This window comes from Hirundo rustica, chromosome 2 (assembly GCF_015227805.2).
Source record: "Hirundo rustica isolate bHirRus1 chromosome 2, bHirRus1.pri.v3, whole genome shotgun sequence".
NCBI classification, from domain to species: Eukaryota; Metazoa; Chordata; class Aves; order Passeriformes; family Hirundinidae; genus Hirundo; species Hirundo rustica.
In genome coordinates this window covers 52,516,102-52,538,473 of record NC_053451.1, presented here as the reverse complement: position 1 = coordinate 52,538,473, position 22,372 = coordinate 52,516,102, and the positions used below count along the sequence as shown (strand labels likewise).

Sequence of the window (22,372 nt, the reverse complement as noted above, 5' to 3'; positions counted from 1 at the left end):
GCTGCTCCCCTCGCCGTGCCGGGCCCGGGACCGGGGGCGGCGGCTCGGGGGCGGCTCGGAGCGGGCGAGGTGGGGCCCCGGAACGGGGCTCAGCGCTTCGGCGCGGCGCCGAGAGCCGGGCGAGGGGCGAGTCCGCTCAGAGTTCCCGCCGCTCCTGCGCAGGCATCGCTCTCGACGCCCGGCGTGGAAAAGGGCCTTCGCTCCGCGCGGTGACGCCAAAGGGACGCGACGGCCGGGAGGCGGGACCGGCGGAGGGGGTGCGCTGTCTGTGGGTTCACGCCGCTCCCGGGCCGCCTTCCTCGCCTGCCCCGGGGACCGCCCGCGTCCGCCCCGGCTCTGCCCGCCGGGATAGCAGGGCGGCGGCGCCGCGAACGATGCTCTGCGGGGGCGCGCCGGGCCACGGTGCCGCGTGCTGAGCGGGGCGGCCGCCGCTGCCGCCCGTCCCTTCCCTTCCCTTCCTTTCCTGCCGCCCTGCTCTTCCTGCCGCTGCCGCGCCCGCCCTCTCCCGCCGGAGCGCCCGCGGGACGCGCGGGGAGCGGGCGCGCCGGGCGGCTCCCGGAGAGCGCCTTTGTCTCCGTGTCCGCCACTGCAGGGGCGGCAGCGCTCCATCCCCGGGGCCGAGGACAGCCCCGGCCGCCTTCCGTGCCCGGCATTTTTATTTATTTATTTTTTTAATCCTTTTTTCCTGTATGCTCAAAGACACTTAAGTTTTGGTGGTGTTGGTTTTTTTAAAATATTATTATTTTTTAATTTTTATTTTTATTACTGGTATTATTTCCTCCACGTTTAAGTGTCGGGCTTGAATGCAATAATCAAGATGGATAAGAAATCATTTGAAACCGTGCTGGATGAAATTAGGAAGGTAAATTCTCGTTTTGTGTGCTAGTTGAGTCATTTGATGATAGACTGTAGGACAAAGAGTAATGGCTTCGGACTGGAAGGGGGAAACATTGAGATTAGATATTAACAAGAAATTCTTTTCTGTGAAGGTGGTGACACTGGAACAGGTTGCCCAGGGAGGTGGTGGATGCCGAGTCCTGGCAGTGTGCAAGCCCAGGTTGGATAAGGCCTTGGGCAGCCCTGTCCAGTGGGAGGTGTCCCTCCTCATAGCAGGGGTGGTTGGGACTGGATGATCTTCAGCCCGCAATTGAAATAAGCACTCGAATAAGGTTACCGCAGCATTTTCACTTTCAAAGAAGATGAAGAAGATAAACAAAGTAGCCAAGCATGTCTTCTTTGGGGGGAAGGGCTGCGTTTGCTTGGCCTGTCCAGAAACAGTGTGAAGTACCCGCCTTTTATGCGCTAGTTTAGGAGGTAGAGTGTGCAAATAGGCCGTGAGAACGCTGGTTTCTGAGGTGCACTCTGTTGTCCTTGTTGGAAGCCACGTCTCCCAGAGCTCAGGAGTGTGTGCCCAGCTTCTTCCTCTGGCATGTGAATCCTGTGTTTTGATGCGTGCTCTGAGCTGTGCTTCTGCATTTCCTGTTTAAAAAACTCTCCGAGCAAAATACTGCTGGTTGTGGGGAGCAGAGGTACAAACCTCGGCTTCCTGGTGGCTGGCAGGGCTCTGGTTTCTCTGTGCAAGGGGGCCTCCTTTAACAGGAAAGCCCGAGGTTAGTGGTTGGCGTTGGCACACTTCCCCGAATGCTAGAAGGAGGAACCGAGAGTGAAAAAATCAGAACCTTTGAGATGAAGGGTTCTTATTTTGCCAGGGAAGCAGAAACCTGTGATATGATGTATTTTGTTGCAGTTAAGCAGAGGTTGTGTAAGTGTCACAGCAGAGCAGTTTACCTCCGAAGCTGTTTTGGTGTGGTGTTGAAGGGCTTGTTTCAGGTGGGATTTCCTTGTGGCAGAACAGCCATCCATAGCATTTTTGTATTAAGCAGAAGGTTTTGTTGTGTTGGTTTGTCTAGAAGAGGTGAATTTTCTTTATTTGGACTCAAGTACTGGAGTTGAGTTTCAGTTCAGTTTCTCTTCAGCATGAGCCCAGTGATGGCTGCAATTGCAGTATTATTATTTTGCAAAATATCGAGGTATAAAACCATATTGAGGTACAGAACTGTCCAACAGAAACCCCAGGGATGGCTTTCTTATCACAACTACATTTTTGCATAAGGTCATGGTCATAAAATCTCCTTTATAAAACAGCTAAAAACATGACAGTCTAAGATATTTCAGGGTGTGGACTTCCCTCCCAACTTACAAATTTGTGTGGAAAAATCTGGGAACCACAAAAAAAAATAAATAATGACTAGCACGTAAATGCTTTCTCTGATGATTGATGGTGGGAGGGAGTAATGTTTCAATTATTTTACTGCACTGCAGTCCTTCAGAATATGCTCTGTGATTACTAAAGACTTCAGACAAAAGGGTTTAGACATGTGATTTTAGGCAATTATGTTTCCTCTATGCTATCTGCCTGTATTCCTGTATTCCAGCTTGCTTTTGATCAAAGGATCAGTGCTCTGCTGTGTTAATAATAGCTGCACTGTTGTGGTGTAACGTTCATTGTCCAAATGCTGATTTAGTGTCTTTTTTGCTGTTTTTGTTTAAGCTTTATTTCTTCCTCTGTGGTAGAACCTTCTTTATTATGTGATTTACAAGTTTGTTGTATTGGCATGTTTCATTTTCAGCCCTACAGTTAGCAGGAACAATTACTTAAATGTCTTCATGTGTAGCTTACTTCTGTTTTCCCCTGTATGTATTTACAAACACTTGAAAAATAAACTTTGGGGGTTTTGTTTGTTTGTTCCTTTCATAAATATGCATAGCAGAGCTTTCTGTTTGTACTTTTGTTATAAAGTCATTCAGTTGTTGATTTAAGAAGGAAAAGTAACATTTGTTTCCATAAAAAAAATACATACCCTGCTTTTTTCCAAAACACATCAGGAAGAGGAAGGTATAGAAGAAAAAATGAGCACAAAGACAGAAATTCTTTCCCCCCTGTGACTTCAGTGTGTCTGGTCGTGTTTGTCTCTTGATGAGGTGCAGAAAGGAAGAGGATTGCCTCAAACAGTGTCCAGGCGGGTTTCTGTGCACCCGTGCTACTCATTCACAGTCGGGCTGCAGTGATGGAGACCAGGGGCAAAAAAGCAAGGGGTAGGGTTGGATTCTAGGGCTGTTGGGAGGAAGGCAGAAGTGGGTGTGTGGGTAAAGCTAAAGGTGGTTTTAGAATACACAAGATCTAGCATTAGAGGGGGGACTTGGAAACTATGGAAGAAGGGTGTTTTCGCAGGCTTTGGGGTAGGAATTCAGCTGTTAGCTGTCTTCTTTGCATCTTGTACCTGTCCCAGAGGGCTGGGTGCAGGGGAGGGAGGAAGTCCTGGCTGTAGGCTCACGTGGTTGTCAACACAGCTGTCTTGCCACAAAGTCAGAAGGCCAGCGCTGCATTGAAGTACTGCGCTTTGTTTGTTTAGGATAACTGCATGTTAAAATTTGAAATGTGTAAGAATAATGATAAGACAGTATCCATCTCCGGACCAAGCTTTGTCGTGTATTTAATTCTGTCTGTATAGTCTCATTATCCAATTTCTTCATAAATTCACCAAAGTAAAATACTTTGTCAGATGGTTTACAGGGGCCATACAAAGCAGTTGACTGAATAATCAGCTGTATATCTTGTTTAACGTAAAATTGGTGTAAATCACTGGAGCAAAGAGAAGAGTGATGATGTTCTCTCAGCACAGTTATAAGCAACAACAAAAAAGCAAAATCAATTAAATAAAAAAAGAGTATTTTTTTAACAGAAGAATTAACTCATGTCTTGCTGCTTTTCACTGTTCTCAGTTACCTAAGAAATACACTGTTACTTCAAAATGTTGCAGCGTAATTAATACAAATGTCACTTTGTAGGGGCGGATTTTAGATGATTAGCAGATGGTTATGCTATAATTATAAGTTCAGTCACTAATTATGCATCTTTATTTTTTTTTTTTCCTATATCTTCTAGGCTGTATTGACTGAGTACAAGTTAAAAGCTATTGAATATGTTCATGGATACTTTTCCAGTGAACAGGTAAAGTCAACACTGTTATGGGTTTAATGGGAGCTATTGTTTTTATGTATTTAGTAATACAAACTGATTGTCTCCAGTCATTCTGAGGCTGATCATATTAGCTTTTTGTATTTATTAACTGAGGAGATTTAATTCCTTATTTTTGTATCAGCATGACATATTAAAAAGAGTTCCGAGTTGCTTTGTCATCACAATCACTACATTTTCATATTGTGTCTGGAAAATGGTATGTAAGTTTATTGTAATGGAATTTAGGACTACTTTGTGTGTATTGTCTAAACAGAGATGTAGTGATAACGTATAATATGATAATATAGATTTTCTTTTTCCTCTTTCTTTTCCTGATGGCTTTTTTTGGTGTATCTTTGGGAATATGCTGTTTAGGATCCTGATTGTTGATCAGCTTTTTCAGGGCTACCTTTTTGTTTGTTTGTTTTTTGGGGTTTTTTTTTTCACTTATTCTAATACAGTGGTATTGTTATTCATATATGCTAATCTATGTCAAACAGTATTTTAAATATTTCCATGGAAAATCTTCATCTCATAAAATAAAATTAAGTGCCTACTTAGAAATAAAAGGAAGGTTAGATGCTGATAGGCACCAACAATTAGACATCAGAGACAGATGTTTTTTAGCTGTATACCAATGTGCTGCAAAAGTCATATAAGTGCTGTTAGCATTCATTTTTAATATATCTGAAAGATTAATTGAAGGTCTTGCTGTTGCAGGTTGTTGAATTACTGAGATACTTTTCCTGGGCAGAACCACAGCTTAAGGCAATAAAGGCTTTACAACATGTAAGTTCTTGCGGCATGATCTTGTGGAATAAATTTGCCCTTTTAATGTCATTTTAATTTTATGACACCTGCTTCTCAACTGATGAGTCCTTTAAATCTGATGAATCCTTTAAAACCTTCAAAGTTTCTTCTTCATCTCCTTCAGTGTTACCAAGCTATGAAATTTCATAGTTCTGTTTGGGGTATCTTTTCTGACTGAAGTGATTTTTACTTTCCTGTGCATCACAGGAAGAGATGTAACCCTTTGTAACTCTTGTTAAGTCTCCTGATTTCTTTGCTTTTGGTGAGTGCTTTTTGGAGCTGCTTTTTCATAATTTAGCATATAGAGTCTCCTTTCCAGTGGGAGGGAGAGCTTATTAAAAGTTTACTGAAATACACCATATGAAGAGTTACTGAATTGTATTCTGAGTTTAAAAAAATAGTTGTACTGCTTTATTTTATACACACTTTTTTCTTTCTTTCTTGTCAGAAAATAGTGGCAGTTCCAGCATCAAAAATGGTTAATATTCTCAACTGCTTCACATTCAGTAAAGATAAACTTATTGCCCTTGAAATCTTAGCTTCGTAAGTATCTCCTTTGCTGTGTTCCTTAACTTGTATTGGTTTAGCTCATATCTGAGGATATAAAACTTTAGATACCCTAGAAGGAAGCACTGTGCCTAGTTAAGGTAAAGGACAAATCCATTACTGATGGGGCTGTTTAAAAGAATAATTAGAAGCAGACATTGTAGAAATGGACATAAGACTGAGAGAATTTGGTTTGTTCAGCCTGGAATGAGTTGGGGTGACCTAATTGCAGCCTTCTGGTACCTGAAGGGTGCCTGCAAGAGACCTGGAGTGTAGTGACAGGACAAGGGGAATGGCTTCACACTGAAAGACAATGGGTTTTAAATGGATATTAGGAAAAAATTCTTTGCTGTGAGGCTAGTGAGGCACTGGCACTCGTTGCCTAGAGCAGCTGTGGATGCCCCATCCCTGGAAATGTTCAAGGCCGGGCTGGATGTGGCTCTGAGCAACCTGGGCTAGTAAAAGGTGCCCCTACTCCCCTGAAGGGGCTTTGGAGCTAGATGATATTTAAGGTCCTTCCAGCCTATGATTGTGGAAAATTCCATAGTTCATTTGAGTCTTGCGCTTGCTGCTAATGTGGGCTTCTGCCTGCTGGAAGACTGCCACTTTGGTGGTGTTTTTGCTGTGGTCTTCAAATGTTGTAGAGAACAGAGAGGGCCTTAAGCTTATTTCTCTGCTCACTGAAATCTGGAAGACTTGAGACCAGGAAATTCTGGGAACTCACCCTTTTTTGAAAAGTCCTCTAAATATTACGTATGTAGAAATGAGTTAAGGGAATGGATCTCTTAAACTGACAAATTGCTGTCTATAAAAAAAAGTATAGATATTCTAAATTTATATTGGCAGAGAAAGTTGGGGTTTTCCTAGTGAGCAGAGCTGTTTCAAAGGATCTATTACACATATTTAAAATAAAAGTCGTCTGCTTGGTTCAGGGGATTTATTTTATAAAATGTTGGGGGGGGTATTGTTTTTGTTTGTTTGTTTGTGGTTTTTTTTTTTTTTTTTTTTAAGCATATCTGTCTTCCCTGTGAATGCTGTATTACAGCCTGCTTGAACTTCCAGGGGCATATAAATTCACGATACAAATATCTATAAAACAATTAAGACTGAGGATGCAGACATTATTTTACCTTTGGAGTTAAGCTTAAGGAAGCCTTGTCAGTGCTCCTAGTCTATTTCAGACCAAAACAAAACAGGGCAGCCTAAGGAAAGTTAGTAGCGCATTAGACTAACCTGTTATCTTCTTGGGCTGAGACTGGAGCCCTTGGACTCTTCAGTTGCTACACTTCGATGTGAGGGGAGAGTACAATAACTTCCTTAACTGTTGAATTTCTACAGTACAAGAGCAAAGTAAGGGAATCATGATTACAGGATCCTAGCCCAAATCTATGTGCTGCTTATGTCGTTAATCAGGAATGGTGAACAAAGCTGGAAGCTCATTCACATTTAATACTGTTCTTTGAGGTGTTTTTCATGGCTTCATTCAGTGTTCTGCTGATTTTATTTCTGTCTAATATCCTCCTTTGAGGAGTCCTCCTTTTTGGTGCTATACTGTTTGGATGGCACAGGTAATATTTGACAGAGAAGTACTGATATAGTATTGGTCAGTATTTTGAAAGGTGGGTAGAATCAGGCATTGGTCTCCTTATGGTCACATATTTTGTTCTCTGTGGTGCATCTAGTATTGTTTTGGGAAGTAGAGAGAGGAAGAGTACCTTTTGGAACTATATGAAAGCTTTCACTAGCTCTGCAGAATTTAGAGATATTTACCAGGAATTATCTTTTTCATTCTAAAGTAAATTAACTGAAAACTTATTTTTCTACCAGACTGACAAGAAGCAGTGGCAAATTGAGTAGCTGCTGGTTTTCTGCTGTGCTAGGAATTGTGTGTTAGTAGAAATTAAAACTTTCTAATGAACTGTTGTGGTGCAAAAACCATTTTTTCTACATACTTAATCATGCAGTAAAGTTTAGCCATCATCATCCATTGTTCTGTATTGATATTTAGTTCTAATACCATGTTTTACTTACAGGTATGGAGTCCATATTTAAGCCTAGGAATTTTACTTTAATAATAATAATAGTAATATTATGATCTGAAATAATTACGGTTTTTTAATAGGCTTTTGGGTAGCAGCTAATGAAGTGTGGGTCACTTTTCAGTGGTGCATTGTTTCAGCTTATGCAGATGGAATGGCAGTAATTGTCAATGTCTTTACAGCAACATTGTTGATGCTCAGAATTACCGCCTTATTGAAGATCTGTTCAGAATTAATATGTCAGAGAAGAAGAGATGCAGAAGAATTCTAGAACAGGTAATCAAGACAAACTAATATCCTTGTTTCTGTTAGGATTCTGTTTACGTCCTTTTGGTCATTGTGGGGTCAGGGCTTAGCATGAGGACTTCTGGGAGCTGCTGGTGTAAGACAAGCTGAAACAAACAACTGCAAAAAGATAAGAGCATGTTCAACAGAAGGAGAAAATTTTGTCAGGCATTAGGAGCATATGGAAAAAAGGGACACAGAATTACAACTGGTGCTGGAGGAAACAGTTTGTGTTTGTTTTGGAGAACACCAAGTGCTTAAACCCAAGTTCAGTATAAGCAGAGGGGGACTTGGGCAGAAGTTTGAGCTGTTTGGATTATTTGGAGTAAGACTTGAAACACAAACTTCAGTTGTTCCATGTATGTTGATTCATGCAGTCTAAATGTCATGAAATAGTAACTAGTTTTTTTAGAGCATTGGATTTGGTAGCAAATAATGTTCTTTCTTGATTATTTTGCAGGCTTCAAAAACAGGTTGTAAGGCTCCTCATGCTATGATATCATCCTGTGGCATGATCCCTGGCAATCCTTATCCCAAGGGTAAACCAAGCCGCATTAATGGAATTTTTCCAGTAAGCATGATCCTATGCTTTTGCTTTTCACAAATTAACCCTTGATTTAAGATCCACTGTAGTATAACTGAACCCAGAATTCATGTACATGGAAGGAGGAGTGGAATCAAAACCAAAGTGTGTTTGTTGGGTTTGTTTCACCCCATTCCACATTTATAGGGAACTTGCCTTATTTTTATTTGCCCATTCTTTCTATGCTGCTTCAGGTAGAAATTAGTTCATAAATGAGACATTGTTCATATCAGGAAAATACTGTAAACTCCTGCAGTATTTGGCAGAATCAGGAGAGGTGTTAAGAGGCTTCCTGGTAGGTTGATAAAGTGACCTGGTATGGTCACTGCGGTACTACTGCTGATCTTAGTGTGGCTCTTAAGCATATTAAACATTTCCTGTGAACACATAAGGGACAGCAAAATTAACTGAAATTAATGTTATCACGTCCACAAGTCAAAATGCAGTATTTCATCATCAGCATGCGCTGTTTAAAATGCCTCTCTTTACAAAAGCTCCATGTTACAAACCAAACTATTGGAAGGCTCTTACTTATTGCTTTATGAGCTTAAAACGGTTGGTTAGGTTGTTTTTTTCCTGACAAACGTGGTTACTTTCAGAATGTTCAGAAACTCAAATGTGGCTCAGGAAAAAAATAAAATAGGGCAGAAATTGTACAGCCAGATTTGTTTCTAAATTAATGTTTGTTTAATTTTCTTTTGTTTCAGGGAACCCCTATCAAAAAGGACACAGAAGAATGTACTAATGAAGGAAAGGGAATAGCAGCCCGTATACTTGGACCATCCAAACCAGTATGTCCAAAAAAATTAATAAATTAATGAAACTTTAAAAATCCCCAAAACAACTAACAGCCAATTCAACAAGGCTTTGTTATAAAATGCTGTTTTGTTGCAAGAAGACTGTAGAGGAGCAATTTAATTGACATTAACTTCTGTAATGAATATGAGCTCTAGTTTTTATTTGTAGAGGGGCAGGATTCTCTACTGGATACAATGTATATGCATTTGAAGACAGAATTTAAATTACAGTAGCAGAAGAGAAAGCTAAAGACGTTTGTAGTAATCCATCATGAGCTGCTCTCTGTGGATTTCTCACATGAACACAGTAAATGCCTCCATCTTTGAAACTTGAATTACAGCAGTGCCTTTCTTAATAACACAGCTGATCTGTATTTCAAAATTTTTAAGCATGTGGGACAAACTTTCAGTGAACTGTTACTGCTTTGAAGTATTATCCAAATGTTTTAACACTTTTATTATGTTTCCCACCCAGCTGTGGGGAAAGACATTTTTTAAAGAAATAGGTACCTTCAGAAATATTTGCTAGTTTTAAATGTGCTTAACCTTTAAAATGAGAAGTCAGTCCAAGACAGCATTGTGTGAACTGCAAGGCAGAAAGGAGCTCCCTTTCCCACCTGTACTCAGTTTTATATTAAAATCTAAAAGTATACTAGTGATGTTTGTTTCACTCCTTTCAGAAAGACTGAAATAGTTGCAGTCACTATGGATATTATGAAAAAATTTCGTATCACATATATTTGTAGTGAAGAATGCTTGTCTGTAGAAGTATCTGAATGTTAGCTTTTTGTCTGAGAAACATTAGGTAATGCTTTCACTATTGCTTTTTCCATTTGTTTTTTGTTTATGTAGGCTCCATCAACGTACAATCCACACAAACCAGTTCCATACCCCATCCCACCATGTCGGCCACATGCAACTATTGCACCAAGTAAGGTTTCTGTGTGTTCTAGCTTGATGCTGTTGTTTCATGCATTTGCCTTTTAAGTAATGTGTCAAGTGTCGGTTTCTCTGACCATGGTCATATCTGAAATTGGCTTCTGCTCCCTGAGTGTGCTCTGGGTTCTGGTTTCTACCTTCTCTTTCATGTCAGCAGAATTTATAAAAAGAGGAATATATTGACTTCTTTTTCCAACATCCATAAGAAAAAGTCACAATCCTGTTCTGATGACAAAATATTTAATTTATGAGAGGCGTTGTGTATGTTAGACAAGACAAGGGCTTTGGCTTTGTTGTAATGTTTGGCCAAGGCTTGGGCTTGACAAGTCTTAACTTTTTGCTGTAGAACCCAGCTTGGGATATGGTCAGTTACAGCCCTGAATTGGGTGGAACTGTGTAGGAATTTGCTGAAGGGCTGTAATCTCTTTCTCAGTTGCCTTCAGCTTTAGCTTCTCTCCATCATAATGAAGAGTAAACAGTTTCCTAAAAGAATAGTAGATTTTAGTCTCAGAAGGGAAATAGTGATTGTCTTTACCTGCCATTGCTCTATTTCTAGCCTAGTGCCTTAGGTAAGATTGAGCCTTTGTTTATAAGCTTCTCTCTTTGCTCTGCGGCATCAGTTGTTATACTTGAGGCATTTTTGGAAGGGAGCAAGGCAATTGCCCTTTCTTTGGAAGAAAGCTTAGAATACTTAAACTAGTCAGATTCAGGTCTGGCAGCTGAAAACCTTTTCTAATCTTGGAATTCTGTACTGCAAAACAAGGAGTGCTCTGCTTAGGATGCTTGCTTTTCACTGATCTCAGGAAGTTTTTCAGGTAAGATAAGAAAGTGAAGCAGAACTGGCAACCATGCTGAAGGCTGTAATTTAATCAACTTGATGTCTGCAAGTCTTTTTATAGCCATTTTAGAAAAATGGGCACTACTAGTGCCTAAACAAAGACTGATTGATTATTTATGCCCAGGAGATGACTTGTTCCCGAAAAACTGTACGGGGAACTTGCAGACTAACTCAAATTTATATTGAATAACTCCTATCCAAAGTATCTTACAGCACGACATTTGGTCTGTGGCAGGAAGTAGAAATACTAGTACAGTTTTAGGCTATGAAAGAGCTTTTGAGGTTTCAGGGCCTCACTAGGCTGCAATGTTTTTTAAGAAAGCTCTTGTGACAATAGAACTCATAACTGGTGAAATTATATATATGTATGTTTAATGAGATTGCAGATGCTGATCTGAGACTATAATATGATTGTTTTCAGTCAGTGGTTAGAACAGTGAATTGTTTTCCACTTCTTGAACATTTCTTTCCTGAGTGATACTGTGATTGTTAGTTGCTTTTCTGATTTTCAGGCAAGAGTTGTTGTGCAAGAAATCTTAACATCAGGTGGAATTACTATGAAAGTATGAAATCAGAAAGGACCTCTATATGACAAATTAGTGCACTTTCAGTATTGCTCAAGTGCTACCTTTTCCAATGAAGCCCAAGTTCTTATGTTCTTAAACTGTTAATTCAGGGCCACTGTGAAATGTGTTTGTGCTCCTGCAGTTTAGATTCAGATGTGTTTCATCAGAACTGTATACTACTGCAATACAGCAGTGTGAGTTGCTCCAAAAAATAACAGAGGAAGAAAGGTTTCTTTAATATGTTAATTGCTGTAAGAATTTTATATTAAAATACTTTGCTAACCCGCTTGAATTTCTTAACATTTAAAGAAATATTGAAGACTACTAGATTGAGTATATGAGAATGGATGTTTTTCTCAGAATTTTCTGGCTAGTGTTAGAAGGGTCATGGGTACTGATTTGTGTTTGGCTCCTTTATTTTTCTGGCTTTAATGTTTAAGAAGGAGATGCAACAGCCTTTAAAATAGGAATAGGAAAGGAACCAATGATGCTGCTGACACTCTGTATCACTCCTCCTCTTGGAGTTTTTACAGGCAAAAGGAAGCTGAAAGGAATTGAAACCTGACCTTTTCATGCTCTCCTAAGAGAAATGCCCTTAGTAAAATTTGGACCACAATGCATGCCATTCAGGCAGACATTGGCAAAAGCCAACATCCAGCTTGGATAATTAACTGTTCTAGCTTTTTGATGAAGGAATGTCTTACAGTCTTGAAAATATTCTTCTAAAGGAGAAGATGCTTACTGGTTCATCTAGATACAGGTTCTTCTGCCAACGGGGATGTGTATTGCCTTTGTTATTTTAGGTGCTTACAACAATGCTGGCTTAGTTCCGATGGCCAATGTCATAGCTCCAGGCTTACCACCGGCTCCTCCACCATACACTGCTAATCAAGTGGTATCAGGTAAAGCATGCATACCTTTAAAAATATTCATACTGTTTTTCCTGGTTCATTGCTGGGAGTGGATCTTTCACTGCTGGAGTTTCATTTGCCTTTCAATAACAGTCTGCTGTTCTCTGTTTAGAAAATGAGGACCTTTCCTCCCAGGCAAAACCTTCCCAAAATCAAGGTAAATTGCAAATCCACAGGGGGATTTTTGTGTTGATTGTATCTTTGTTATTTGTTCAGAAGATGTTAACAACTTGTTTAGTGGGAACTTCATAAGCTTCTAAGTATACAGTATGTGGAATAGGATCTCATGAGAGTGGAGAAAAAAATCATCAGACATTTATACTTAGAAGCATTGAAACATTCAAATTCATTCTTTTGTGTTAGCTTATCAAAGTTTTTTATATTCTTCATTATATAAGTATGTGAGAAATCATGCTGAAAACTAAATCAAAATACCCTTTGCAATGTCATGCACTTAAATACTTCAGTATGTCTTTGCAATTTTTAGAACTTTGGACATCTGTTGGAAAACTCATTGGCATTTTAATTTCATAGATCAGTTGCAATAAGAAGGTAGGAATACAAGTGACATTTAGAGATTTTTTGAATGCCTTATCCCGGAGTGTTAGATGTCTACCTGCACTTTCATCTTATCGTGCAAGACCCTGTTCTTTTTACCACAACAGTTGTGCATTTTTATTGTTTATTTGTGTGGTGCTTTTTACGCTTAGTACAAAGCGTAATAATAAGTTCCATCAGGAACTACCTATAAAAAGGCTTTGATAACACTTTGTTAGATTTGACAAATACAAACTGAGAATTTACTGACCATTGAGTCAGGCATATTAACATATACTGCAAACAGATAAAATGACTGTGATAAGTTTAGCTACTGTAAATAATCCTAGGGACCAAAAAAAAGTATGTTTTGTCTTTCCTTCTCTGTGTCCAGGGATGATTCTACAGAAATGTTTTGAAGGATCACTCCATTCTTATTTACCTCTCTTTAGGTGTGCATATATTTTTACAAAATCACCATCCCTGGATGTGTTTAAAAAAGGACTGGATGTGGCACTCAATGGCATGATCTAGTTGAGGTGTTAGGGCATGGGTTGGACTCGATGATCTTGAAGGTCTCTTCCAACCTAGACATTCTGTGATTCTGTAAATGAATACAGTATAAGGAATGAAATACTCTCTTAAGAAGAAAAGTTCAGTAACAACTCTGGGTTCTAGTACAGCTGTATTTCATTAGTGATTATCTTGGCTGTCAGTATTAAATAACTGTGATCTTAAGGAGACTATTCAGCTTGGAAATGGAATGAGAAAAGAACAGAATCCAGAGCTGAGCAGTCTAGGATTTTATTGAAATGAGTATGTCAAAGGAAATGGGTTTTTTGCAGATTTGCTCATTTTAGAGTTTCAAGATACACAAAATGGGAGTTTGTCATATCAACTTAGGTCCAAGATTTTAAAGAATAATTTTCTGGATTTGTGTGTAAAGTTATATGCTAGAGAGTTGTGGGTGCTAAGTTTGACTGGTTGGATGAGTGTCTTGCTTACATTTGAACAGATTGTTCCAAAAGTAAAATAAAGCACAAAGGTTGTTTGAGAGGAATGATTTATTAACATATTCATGTTCTACGGGAAACTAGAGGCAGGCATATCGAGACTCTTGACATGCCAGTGTTCATAAATGCAGCTCCTTTCCATTAACCTCCACCTCCCCATTCACAGTTTGCCTGCCTGTTTTCCTGCAGCTTGACTGATGTGTCTAACTTACTTTGTAGGATTGACACAAGCTGATATTTTTAGTGGCAGGTGCTTGCCTTTGTTACAGACACCTGACTAAAGACTCCTAGAAGTACTTGTTAATAAAGTCAAGCACCAATGTTAGTTTACTTCTGTAGTGTGATAAATGAATTTAAAAGTGTACCTTCTTAGAATCAAAATCTGAAGGAAGCACAGTGAAGAGAATGACCTGATTTTGAAGGAAAGAAAACTACCAGCACCTGAAATCAGCTTTCTTCAGTTGTTGACTAAACTTCTCTGAAATCATGATACATTGAATTAACTGGTTCTGAAGGAAATTCTGGCCTTCAGTGAGAGTGGATGCAGAGGAGCCCAGGTGATCTGATGCTGAGTATTAGATCTGGTTTGGGTACTGCCAAATGTTAGGGACCAGAGGGAGGGTGTTTACCTGTATCACTTAGATGTTCTTACAGAGTGTGTTTGAGTTTCTAACTGTTTTGCATGAGATCATGAAGAGGTAGCAGATGTCACAGGGTGTTTTAAAAAGGAGTGTTAGCCCATATGGTGTATGATTTGTGTGATGTGTTTGTGTGTACCTTTTTGGTTTGTTTTCATACGCCCCCACCCGTTTATTGTTTATATGTAGACATTGTGTGTTAGCTATTGCCTGTGTATCTTATTTTGAAATGCTGTATAAAATGTTTTTGTGTTGATTTCAAACATTTCTGACAGTTTCAAGTATTCTTACTGGTTTTGTTTCTTTGCAGCTTTTTCTGCACAAGCGAATCAGCTCTTTACTCCTCATGGTTCTAATCCTTCAACACCTGCTGCTACTCCAGTCCCTACCCCATCACCTGTCAAGGCAATAAGCCATCCATTAGCACCTGCAACTCCACTCATCTCTGGGATGAACATGTCTACCCCTGTCCTTCCTGTTTTCCCAGGACAGGTCTCCTCTTCCATCCATACATCTCAGCCATCCACCCCAACCCCTACTGTCATCAAATCCCTTTCATTGCCCGGTGTTCCTGTCACATCTGTTCACAGTGCAACCTCTACCCCTATCCCCTCAGTTTTTTCTGGGCTGGCTTCTATCCCTGCTGCTATGCCTACTCCACAAGGTTCTTCCACTCCATGTGCCACACCTGCTCCCACTGAAGCTTTTGCATCTGCTGCTACACCATTTGCTGGCCTCCCGTTCCCTGCAACCTCTTCAGTTGCTTCTGCTAATAATCCTGCTCCATTGTCATCAGTCTTTGCTGGCCTCCCTTTGTCCTTGCCACCCAATGCCCAAGGGATTTCTAGTCCTGTTCCATCTACAATTGCCAATTCTCCTGCCACTACCATTCCTGGTTCACTTAGCTTACCTAACCCAATTTTGTCTGTCCTAAAGGGATTTCTGACCTCAAATGACACTTCATTAATCAATTCATCTGCTTTACCTTCTGCTGTGACAAGTGAGCTTGCTTCCTTTTCTGCTCTTGCTAATCAAAGCTCTGACCCTCCCACTTCCTCTGTCAACAAATGTTACACTCCATCAGCCACCCCCAACACACAGCGTTCCTCCACACCTGGGCTGGCTATTTTTCCAGGTCTTCCATCCCCATCTGTAGCCAATTCTAGTTCCACTCCTCCCACGTTGCCTGCACAGTCACCTTTAACCACTTCACCATCGATTATGCCAGTCAACTGCGGCTCATCAGCCTCCCTCTTGCATGGCACGAGTCCTACTAATCCCGAGCAGCAGCTCTCATCTGCCCCAGCTGCCACAAGTGTCCCAGTTCTGGTCAAAACAGAACCCATGAGTCCTACCCTGTCGGCCTTCAAAGGCCCTTCTCATTCAGCCAGCCCTTCTCATGGCACTCTAGGACTGTCAGGGCTCGGGCGTGCTTACACCTCAGCAGCCTCAGTGCCCGTCAGCTTACCCAGTTCCCTCAATCCAGCGCTGTCAGGGCTCTCCTCTTTGAGCGCTCCTCTGAACAACTCCAGTTCTCTGGCTTCCATTTCCCTCACCCCACATGGCTCCTCTGCTCCCATTGCCCCCGTGTTCAATGGACTTCCCCCTTTCACGTCTCTAACCAGTAACTTTGCCTTTACTGGTAACCCAGCACTGACCCCGCCCGTCACTCTCCCAGGGTCTCTGCTGGCCACTCCGGCTACAAGCGCTTCAGCCGTGTCCGCCCCCCATGTGAGTTCCACCGCCGCCGTACTCTCAGGACTCGCCGCCTCCGCAACAGTCTCCGCTCCACCCTTCTCGCTTAACTTGTCCAGTGCTGTCCCTTCCCTTTTTTCTGTTGCCCAGGGACCTCTGGGATCATCAAACCCATCCTTCCCTGGTTTTCCTGTCTCTAACACACCCTCTGTCACTCCTGCTCTCCCTTCTTTCCCTGGCCTCCAGGCATCTTCTGCAGTAGCAGCAGTTGCACCGTTGCCGGCAGCTGCCACAGCCCCGTCTCCGGCTCCGGTCCTGCCAGGGTTTGCCTCGGCCTTTAGCTCAAACTTCAACTCTGCGCTTGTGGCACAGGCTGGGTATGTTACTGTTTCTGGAGGAAGTCAGAACTATTTCTTTTTCTCTTGAGCAAAACGCTGATTTTATTTTAGGTGTGTAGACAATATTTTCACTCATAGTTACTAATTGCAGATAATTTTCAAAGTTAGTTCACTGCTACATTTCCACTTGTCTTTAGAAGCTGATAGAGTAGTGACTAAATAGGTTGGCCCCAATAGTCCCTGTTAAAACAGTCAAATCCCATGTGGTGCTCAATGATCTTATTTCTCGAATGAGGATACTTGGCACCTCCTGGGCTTTTACAAGAATGGATTCCACGTGGGCATCCATTGGCATGCACAGGTAATAGCAGACAATATCTTAGATGGTTTAAGGAAGTAGTCAGCATAAATTCTTGTCTGTACAGTTTTTTTTTTGTGTGTGCGAATCGTCAGCACAGTTGAGGTACAAAACGTTTTGAGTCCCCTTAGGCGTATTCCAGGCAGCCTTGGTTTGTGTATGTATGAATAATTTTTAGGTTGGTAAAGACTGGACTTCAGTTTAGAAATCCTGGCCTTTATGAGATTTAGAAAAAGAACTGCTTTTGTAATTTATATAGACAAGCTTTAGAGAGGGAAACAGAGTAAAACATGGTGCAGATGTTCCTAATAATAGCCTCCTTTTGACATTCCTTCAGCTTGACTTCTGGACTACAGACACCAGGAAATGCAGTTTTTCCTGGTCTTTTATCTCTCCCTGGTATCCCTGGCTTTCCCCAAAGTGCCGCACAATCTTCCTTACAGGAATTGCAGCACAGTGCAGCTGCACAGTCAGCACTACTACAGGTAATGTGCCTATTTGTTAACACAGTTCTGTTTCCAGTGATCTCTTGAGCATGTACTTGTCTGTTAACTCCTTGGGATTAGTTTAAGTCAGTAAATGATTAGAACCCCTAAATTGTGTGAGAACTGATTACAGGGATGATGATAAAAAACAACTTGTACTAACTTCTTACTCAAGGCCAGTGTCCAATGCTTCCTGAATGAAATTAAAACATTATCTAAAGCTCTTTGTAAAATGGGGAGAAGTAAAAGAGAAGATAATGTAAATTAATTTTTTTTGCTGAGTTTGTGTTAAAGCTAATGAGCTGATCACACCATTGCTGTGTGCTCAAAATCTGTGCTCAGTTGCAGTCTGACATTTGAATAACTTACAGATTTCTGTGGACTGTTTGTTGTAAGTTGTGTGCCTCTGCCCGTGTAATCAGGTTGTCTTGAATTTATGTCTGTTTGTGCCTTTCTCTTGATAGTTCCCACAAATAGAACTGTAATATAAGCTTGAAGTGGCTTTGGGTAATGTGTAATTTCCTAATTTCTTATCCATGAAACAGCTTGTTTCATGAGTTAACTAAAACTATCATCCTACGTTATTAATGAGTTTACTGAAACTATCATCAGACTTTGTGTTTATATGTTTAGCTTGTCTTTTGTTAAAAACAGCCTCTTTAAGAAGTCTTGTAAGAATTTAAGAATTCTTTTCTTCTCCACGTAATACTGAAAGAGAGAGCTGAGTGTCTTAATGTTTTCTCTCTTCTGTGACACATCAGTTGTTGAAATGGAGCATGTGTCTAAGTACTGTTCAGAGTGCAGCATATTGTCAGATATCTTCTGAATATCAGGGGATTGGAAAGAAGCATGTTACTTCATTTAGGCCTTGCTGCTTTTGCAGCTCAGGAGTCTACTTGTTCTGTAGAAATTGAGGGAATATAATTGTTCTTGATTATAAGATCCAGTCACTAAAATGAATGCTTATATACTTAAGCAATGAAGAGAAGGAAAGTTCAGAGGCACTAAAATATTACAGCTTGTGATTAAGCTGTGCCTTCCAAATCAGCTGGTGCTTACTCCACTGGAAAGTAAATGCTATTAACACTTCTTTGTTTGCCCCCTCCAACTGCTTTTTTCATTCTCTGGTATTTCAGAGCAATAGTTGCACTACAGTTTAACATCTTTGTACAGATGCCTTGCTCATCTCTATTCTCTACACACTTCAGATTATAATCCATTTGTTTTGGCTTGAGTAGGACTGATATTGTGGCTGAAATTTTGCTTAATTTAGATTTTTCTTTTCTTGTTTTTATCAGTGCTGTTTCCTAACTTCTTATCTTCCTTAAAGGCTCATTCTGCTTCTGCTCTGGAGAACTATACAGCTCAGCCTGAAGGTTTTGCTAACTACCCATCAACACCAGGAACACCATTTCCATTGCAGACAAGTCTGCCCCAGAGTGGATGGCAGTAAATACCAGGCATTTCTAAAGACTGCAGTGTTTGCTTGACAGAGACTGATCCTATTCACTTTGAAGGCTGTCTCTGTGATAGTGGGAGCGCGGTCTGAGTTGGGGAAAGAAAGGGAAAACACAAGGGTAAAATGTTTCCAGGAGGCTGTGTCAGATGTCAGACTTAATTTGTGAATTGCATTCGATTTGATTCAGGGTCTGATCCTGTGAATTGCTGAGCATTCTTGACTCCTTTAATTTATAGAGTTCAATGATTGGTGTCTTACAGGATCAGGAACATTCAAACAGATGTTTGTGTAAATAGGACAATTGACTGTCAAAGTGAATAGGGAGACCAAGTATACTTAATAGTGTGAATAAGCACCTATCCTTCTGTTATGTTCTGTATGGTATATGTGGTTAATATAGACTGAGATCTAGACTGAAACTAGCCAATTAAAGCTGTAGACGACCTTTTGTCAAGAAGCACACTTCTTGTGTGTGCGCAAATCAAGGTCAATTAACAGTTTTTCAGATGTTTTCTTCCTATGTATTAGGATCTCCTGTTAGCATCAGCAGTATGTTAAGGGGGAGGGTAGGTCAGAGGTGTGTGGGGGTTTTCTTATGCTTCGAAATATTGTCATGGGCCTGCTGCTGAATTGAGTACTCCTTCGTCTGAACAAGAAAGCTAGGATATGATGCTGTACTGTATTTGGGTAGAAGTGGATTATGTTTTGCTGGAGTATGGTTTAGCTAGCTGAGAATATGTCTTCCCAAAGTACATGGAAAAAATGTAACTTGCCTCTAAAATAACGTTCCATAATATTCTCCTTGCCCTCAGCACCCCTCTGAATGAAATAATTGAACTGCGGGTAGGCTGCCTATCTGGCACTTTTGGCTGCAGACTTATGTGAATGTTTACAGACATGGGGCAAGTTCTTCTCTCCCTTATACTCATAAAAAACTGGTTCTCTGTATGCTTTTCAGCTATAAACTGCAACTTTGATGGTGCTTACCTTATCTTGTGAATATAAGTGGGAGCAGAATTTGGACCATGGATATTTTTAGTATTTTTCCTTGGAAAACATACATGATTTTAAAGGCATATAGCTAAATTAACTGTTACAATGCAGCATATAGAAAGGTCTTGCTTTGTTAGTGAAATTGAGTTGTGCACTCTTCCAATAATGTTAGTATCTGTGGCAATGTGTAACACATCACTGAATATCATCTATTTAATATATGCCCTTGATCATGGTCTTGAGACAATAAAGATGAATGATATTCAATCATGTGATTAAATTAAAATGTAGAGATACTACACTGTAGAAATGTTCTGCACCTAGAGTTTTACTTTTTTAAAGATTGATTCTGCTGGGAGATGTTGCTAATGTATTTTCTTTCAAGATGTGAACAAACTTTTTTAGAACATTAATGGAAATTACTGTATTGGTTTTTAACATAATTTTTTTAAATAAAAAGTTTACAGTCATGGCAAAAAGGCTTTGCTGACTATTTGCATATTTACCTAAAATATGAATGAATAAACTTGTTTTTACTAAGATACTTATACTGCTTGATCTTGCTTATGCTGTTTCTTTTTGATGCAGAATTCTGTCTAAAGTTCTAAAATTGACTTCCTAAGGGGTGATATTAGAAATAGTCTATTTAATTTTTAGATGAAAAACTTAAATTCTCTGACATTTTAGTAATCAAACTTATGTATTCTGTTAAATCTAAAAGAAAAAAATCTGTATTCTTACATTTTTTTATTATTTGAAACCTGTTAAATTCTCATGTTTCTCCACGCTGAACTGCTCTTAAAAGTGGTTTCTTTGATATTGATATCTTGACTTAAGAAATCTCTGGAAGAGGTCTCTACCATCTTTTATTTTACTCTGCTTGTCATTCTTTCCATAACTTGTTCTTGGTAGATTTGCAGATCAGTTGGAGAAAATAATGATACAGGTACCTTATCAAGAGCAAATTGGCTTTTCTCCCCTAGATGTGAATGTAAAGCAGTTCCAAGTCAGTAAGCATTTTGTAACCCTACCGAGGTGCTGAGTCTGACATCCTATTTTAATCCTGGTTTCTCCATCAAGCAATCAAAGTTTGAACTTATTCACATCACCCTGTAATGCCTGAGCAAAAAAAGCAAGTAATACTGTTTTGACAGAAAGTAAGCACTTCATGCCTCTCTTTCTAAAAATATCTGTTGAATGGTCATGGGCTGTGGGGTTCCTGTCAGAGCACTGGACAGCTCTGAGAGCCGAAGAGACTCAAACCTTGTTTCTCCAAATGAGAACAGGTGAGATGTAGTGAAATCCACTATATTAAGTGCTCTTCTCCTGAGGCAATGTATTTACTGGGTGGTGTCCAGCCACTTTACCAGAGAAGAGTGACGCTCCCATCAGTGTTAGACAAGTGAATAGGTTAAGAAGTGTTCAGTTGTAAAGTTCTTATGTCTGGAATGGGGTCTCTGCTTTGTGCTGAATCCTACTGAATCGTACTGAGCTGGATTTTGTAAATGGAACTCTCCCAATGGTTAGGATTAAAAATTCAATTATTTAAATATTTCTCCTGATGTAAAATTGTTTTTTATTAATTTTTTTCCTCTTCAGGAATAAAGTCTGTGTTCTGCATTGCAGCAGACTGCTGTGACCCAGCCTTGGAATTTCTGAAGGAAGTGATTTGTCCTGAGCTCTTTCATGCTTACTTGAGCACCATTTTTAGACCGCCAAGGAAATGTCTGCTCCTGAGACAAACCACCCTAAACTGAGCCTGTGCCTGGAAAGGGCTCCTGCAGTATGACATAAATTCTGGACTAACTGATTTTTTTCACTGTTCAGGTTGCCTATTACTGCTTTATTTTTTGTGTATTGGCAGACCGCAAAGATAAGGTGTAGTAAAGTGTTCCTTGAAATAAAAACTTTTTTGCAACATATAAGAAAATACCAGGATTGTGTTTGCAAACAAGTTTCAATGCTTCTTTCAATTGCAGCTGCAGTGACTAGAGAAAGAAGGTAATTTTCTATCCTTTTCCTCTGGTTTGCAAATGGGTGTTGGGAGTTGGCCTGGGCTTGGAAGGAAATTTGCCATGGTATAAATGTTCTGACTTCCTTGTGAATTGCCTTCCTTTCTGTATTGATGGAGGAGCAATACCTTTGACTCTCTCCCATATTTACTCCAGTGGCCAGAGAGGGGCCTTCCGTCATCTCCAGATCTTCAGCTGTTGAAAGCTGACACGGTTTTCATGAGGAGGAACAGCACTATGGGGATGTTCCTAAAAGCAAGAGGACAGTACTGTTAATCTGCTCTGTCCTGTCCTGTCTCTTGAATTTTGGCCTGGGGAAAAGGAATGCTAAACCTGAAGCACGTAGGCAGAACTCAGGAAAAGACTAAGCTGGGGAGTCTATAGAGACTGGCCAAAGCCCGGTGCATGGGAAGAAAAGTAGTACAGGCCTAAGAAGGTCAGAAAAAGACAAACTTAAACCTACAACCTTGTTTGCAAATCTCGTGTGGGGACTGCCTGACAATTCTCTT

The 22,372-nt window shown here is 40.3% G+C and overlaps 1 protein-coding gene across 2 annotated transcripts; it reads left to right on the top strand.

Moving 5' to 3' along the window:
• Positions 1-569: 569 nt before the first annotated feature.
• Positions 570-21,745, top strand: PROSER1 (proline and serine rich 1). Of its 2 annotated transcripts, none has more exons than XM_040056189.2 (13): positions 570-862; positions 3,947-4,012; positions 4,742-4,810; positions 5,280-5,374; positions 7,599-7,692; positions 8,162-8,272; positions 8,992-9,075; positions 9,934-10,012; positions 12,228-12,326; positions 12,448-12,492; positions 14,834-16,595; positions 17,252-17,399; positions 21,451-21,745. In XM_040056189.2, the coding sequence occupies exons 1-13, from the start codon at positions 818-820 to the stop codon at positions 21,454-21,456; spliced, it is 2,703 nt and encodes a 900-aa protein (XP_039912123.1). In that variant the 5' UTR covers positions 570-817; the 3' UTR covers positions 21,457-21,745. The 2 variants fall into 2 exon arrangements, with proteins under 2 accessions (XP_039912123.1, XP_039912122.1); XM_040056188.1 differs by lacking the exon at positions 21,451-21,745 and adding an exon at positions 18,730-20,330.
• Positions 21,746-22,372: the final 627 nt, after the last annotated feature.